We start from the raw sequence: 5,218 nt of genomic DNA, 5'->3' as shown, positions 1-5,218 counted from the left end.
GATACATGTCCATTAGAGGGGGGGAGTCTGGTGGCTATGCTTTATGTTATCTTCACCCTGGCACCCAAGTTGCTGAGCTACCACTCTGATAATTCCTGGGTTTTGTGGCAAAGAGAAAGATAACTCAGGAGGGTCTTGTACTGCCATTAATGGCTGCTGTTAATTCACTGGCCAAAGCTAGTCACATGGGCTCCAAGTAATCATAAGGGGACTAAGAATTACAATTTCTGGGAGACAGAAAGCCAGAAATATTTGATGAAAAACATTTGTAAGTGTATCACAAGCACTCTCAAACATGACACCAAAACACAGTATCTGTGATAGGCAGCCTCTCAGATGGTACCCAGTGATCTCTGCCTCCTATTTTTTTTGAACTTCTCTACAGATGATCTGCCTCCTATTTTTGTGTAATCACCTCCCATTGAGTCTGGGCTGGACCTAGTGGTTTCTTTCTAATGAATAGCATCGAAACACAGCCCAGCAGCCATCCTGAGTTGGGGAGACAGAGGAACGAAGATAAGAATGACAGCAGACTTTCTTGTTGGAAACAATGCAAGCCAAAAAACACTGTAGAAGAATATTTAAAGTCCTTAAAAAAAAAACAACCCACAAAATTGTTGACCTAGGATTCTATACCCAGCAAAAAGAATGTTCAAAAATGAAGATTAAGGAAAAACATTCAAAAGGTGAATGAATTAATCACCAGAAGTCCAAAATTTAAATGAAAACCTTCAGATAAAAGGAAAATTGTTGGATGGAAATCTGGACCTACTCAAGGGGATAACACTGAAAATGATAAATATGGGGGTAGATATAAAAGAGTTCTCTTGAAAAATTTCCTAAAGAGATGATTGCTTAAAGAAGAACTAATAATAATGTGCTGTGGGGTTTATGGTATACGTAGATGTAAAGTACATGACAACAAAGTAATACAGGGTGTGAGAGGGGAAATAGAATATATTCTTGTAATTTTCTTGTGTTGGAAGTGGTATAATGTTACTGAAGGCAGACAGTATAAGATGTATTCTTCCTTTCTCCTTATTCCTGTCACGTGGGAATTTCAAGCCCCTTTTGAGGAAACGGGAGAGAAGAGGTAGTCCAGGCATTAGAGAGAGGTTTTAGAGAGTCCTACATAGGAAGAACGATAAAGAAATTTGTAAAGGTGCAGTTTGAGGCTTTTGGCATAGGACGAGGACATGACTAGATTGGATTAATTTGGGTTATTAGTCAAGGGAAAGTCTGGAAGACAAAGGTAATGAGGAGACTGGGATATAAAGTGAGGAGAATCTCGTGATTTTGTGCAGATTGATTAGACTGTTGGTTTAGAATAGATATAGATAAAGTAATTAATAAATTAAAATATTTAATGTTGGAAAATAAACAAGGCAATGACAACAAGAATAAAAGCTTCACACAAACTTTAGAGACAATTTTTAAGCTAGGTTTCAGCTTGTTGCTGGAGCTATGAATCGTGATATTTGTTAGCAGGTAGGAAATTATGTGAAAGAATCTTCTGGTGTCACAATTTCTGGGTATCACCGGAACATTTGATCATCATTCCTTTGGCAATTCCAGCCTTCTCTGGAAGGTCAGTAGAAGCAATTGATTTATACATCTCTACAGGAATCAGACTCGGCCTATTTTGATAAGTCTGTGTATCCTTGATCAAGTTAGCTGAAGCTTAATACTTACATATGATAGCTAGTTATACTAAACCATAGTTTTTACTATGGTTTTACTAACTTGTCATTGAGCATAACACTTTTTTCTTTGATAATGGACACACAGTCTATAAAAACTATTATATAATATTCAAATTCCAAAACTTTTAATAATTTAGTTTTATTATTACCACAATAAACACTTACTTATTAGGCATAGAATACTGCACTAGGCATAAGAAACAGTTACAAGACATTTTTCATTTTTCCTGCCCTTTGCTGAAGACATGTAAATTTATACAAGATAGAGCTATTAATTGCCCACTGTGTCCTAGACACTGTTCTAGGTATTAAGGATTTAATCAGTGGTGACAAAGACAGACATGGAATGGGAGTGGGGGGGGGGACAATGATTAAGCAAAAACATTTACAAAAAAATTAGAGCACTGGTTCTCAACAGGGGGAGATTTTTCTCCCCTTTTCTACTAAGTGATATTTGTCAATGTCTGGAGATATTTTTGTCGCAACTTTGGGGTGGGGTGCTCCTGGCATGTGAGTGAGTGAGTGGAGGCCTTGGATGCTGCAAAACCTCCTACAAACCTCCTACAATGCACAGGACAGTCTCCTCCCTCCTAAACAAAAAATTATATGACCCTAAATGTCAATAGTGTCAGAGTTGAGAAATCCTGAATTAGAGTGATGATAACTGCTATAAAGCAGAAGTAGAGTGCTAAGAAAACATATAATGGAGGGTTTATAAAAATCTTCTCCGAGAAAGTGAAATTTAAATTCAGACTTAATGAATGAGTTGGCCCTAACAACTAAAGTGTGGGAGCAGTGAGGTGGGGAAGAATTCCAAGCAGAGGCAACAGTAGGCAGTGTAGTTGTGTGTATGTGTATCATATATATCGTATGTATCTCATATATACATTACATTGTATATGTGTATGTATATATTTAATCATGCTCAGTAGTATCTGCTGAGTAATAGCAGTTAACATTTATTGAGCCTGTACTACGTGTTAGGCACTGCATTTCACATGTATTACTTTATTTAATCCCCACTATTACCCTGGAGGTAGATAATATTATTAAGCTCAGGTTATCTTTTTTTTTTCTTCTTTTGTGGTACGCAGGCCTCTCACTGCTGTGGCCTCTCCCATTGCGCAGGCTCAGTGGCCATGGCTCACAGTCCCAGCTGCTCCGCAGCATGTGGGATCCTCACGGACCCGGGCACGAACCCGTGTCCCCTGCATCGGCAGGCGGGCTCTCAACCACTGTGCCACCAGGGAAGCCCCGAGCTCAGTTTATCTTTGAGAAGCATACTTGGTTAAGTACCTTGCCTAAGATCACATAGTTGGGAAGAGCCAGAGCCAGGATTTGAATCCAGGTCAGTCCAGCTCTTCCAAGGCACTTTCTTAACTAATGCACTGTAAATGTAGAGAGGCAGGGGTTAACGAATAATCACCAGGAAGAGAGGAATAGCTGTAGATATCAGGCAGATGTGAAACTCCTGTACTTCAAAGGAAGACAAGGGTTTAGATAGGCAGAGAGGCAGTGGGAGCTCAAGCTTGTCAATTGCCATAACCATTCAAAGGAAAACAATTTTTTTTCACATAACATAAATGGACTTCAGTTATGATAACCATAGGGCACAGTTTACTTTACCATCTAGTAGCTATTTTATATTTGCTCAAGACTTAAAATTGTATGTAAAGGAGAGTTATAGAGTATTTATGTACTTTTATATTAAGTATGTCATTTTCAGAATGTTTCTATATGCCTATAGCAAAATTAATATTAAGAATTTCAAAGAACTATTTAAAAACAACTCACCCCTCCTCTCCATTATTTTAACTTTCTAACCTAGGTTTTCAGTGAATTATGCCTTTTCGGTTTGGGACCCAGCCAAGGAGGTTTCCAATGGAAGGGGGAGATCCTTCAGTTGGGCTGGAGCCTGGGCTGAGCTCCAGTGCTTCCTGTAACGGGAAAGAGATGTTACTAACCAGGTAAAAAGTCTTCTTGTCCTAACAGCTGAGGAGATGTGTAATGGCTATCATCAATGCAAGCTTTAGCTGACATTGAATTAGTAAGAAAGAAGCCTAGGAGCATTGCTGTTATTAAATTAGTATTACCAGAGCCTAGGTTTTCTTAGCATAGAGTCTGTATATTGTAAGTCTGAATGATAGACCAATTTTGGGGGGTAAATATTTAGCTAGTTTTTTGTTAATAGTTTCAAGATTATATAACATTCAATCAAATAAGCAAACCTTTAGTGCTATTATTTGCAGGGCACTGTGCTAGGACTAAGGCTACAAAATATGAAAAAGACTCAGACCTCAGAGTCAGTGTCACTTTGGCTTTGACTTGACCTTTGGCAGAAGGAGAGGTGAAGATTCTATTTTTGCAAAATTGAAGAAAACTATAATAGGATTTATTCCACTTTTCTTCTGTTTACCATAGTACATTGTTTGATTTCTCATGGCTTGGAATTTTCAGAACACAGATTTAAGCTTAATAAGGTAGGTACTTTAAACATCAGAGTTATTCAAGGATAAAATAGGCTACTTCAGAAATACTGATCAATAGTCTTTAGAAATGTTTAAGGTGGGGTTATTATTTGATGGGGATGTTGGAAAGGAAATTCAAGTACTAGGTGTATTTTTAGACTAGATGTTATTTAAGGGCTCTTTTAAACCTGAGATCCTATCAACATTTGAATAGTATGTGGAATAATATGTTCAGTTTTATATTTTTCCACAAATATTCTAGTTTTAAAATCACTCAACTGGAGTGATTTTAAGGTGCATATATGTATGAATTGCCATAGTATTATCACTTATGTTTATAACTATGCACTCCCCCCTGCCCCACTTTTCTTTGCCATTTAGCAATCACTGCATACCTTTCAAAAGAACATCTGGAGGGTTATCTTTGTATTTATAAGTTTCTTTTGATTAAATGTATGGCACAACATTTAACAACAATTTCTTTGCAATGTAAGTCTAAAATGTCTGCCTCATTAGTGCCACCGTGTTATATTTATTTTGTGACATTCAGAGATTTCAAAAAGACTTAAAACAGTTGAATGAATATACACTCAAACTTTGGTCCTCTGAAAAAAATTTCCTTTTTTATATCTAAGTACATGTCATTTGCTCTTTTATTTAGGCAACTCCGAAGATGCCCTGGAAATCATTGCCTGACAATAACTAATGTTCCCATCACTGTCTTTGCAACAATGCGAAAGCCACCTGCACAAAGCAACGAGGAAATGCATCCTAAATACCATCATTAAGTCTTTTGTAGAGGTTTGACTAGGTCAAGGGTAATGGACCAGTATCATCTTATGATCTGGTAAGCAAATAAAAGTGGTGGCACCTTTGGATGGTGACAGTAGTGGAAATATTTACTTTTTGTAGGGAAAGACCGGAATGTAGTCTGTAAAACATGTGTAGTGATAAGCCATCAGTTATGTTTGATAGATAAGACAGAATAATATTTCACAATTAGAAAGTGCCTTAGAGATCATCTTGCTCACAGTGGATCATTAATAT

At 37.3% G+C, this 5,218-nt stretch overlaps 1 protein-coding gene across 1 annotated transcript; it reads left to right on the top strand.

The window, feature by feature from the left end:
- The first annotated feature begins 3,545 nt into the window (after nt 1-3,545).
- On the top strand, nt 3,546-4,959 carry FAM229B (family with sequence similarity 229 member B). The gene is made up of 2 exons (XM_065888641.1): nt 3,546-3,670; nt 4,833-4,959. Exons 1-2 carry the CDS (start codon nt 3,546-3,548, stop codon nt 4,957-4,959), a joined length of 252 nt encoding a protein of 83 aa, XP_065744713.1.
- The last annotated feature ends 259 nt before the right edge of the window (nt 4,960-5,218 follow it).

The sequence above is a fragment of the Phocoena phocoena genome, chromosome 12, assembly GCF_963924675.1.
Source record: "Phocoena phocoena chromosome 12, mPhoPho1.1, whole genome shotgun sequence".
NCBI lineage: Eukaryota > Metazoa > Chordata > Mammalia > Artiodactyla > Phocoenidae > Phocoena > Phocoena phocoena.
The sequence above is the reverse complement of the archived record's forward strand: the minus strand, read 5'-3'. Positions and strand labels throughout refer to the sequence as shown.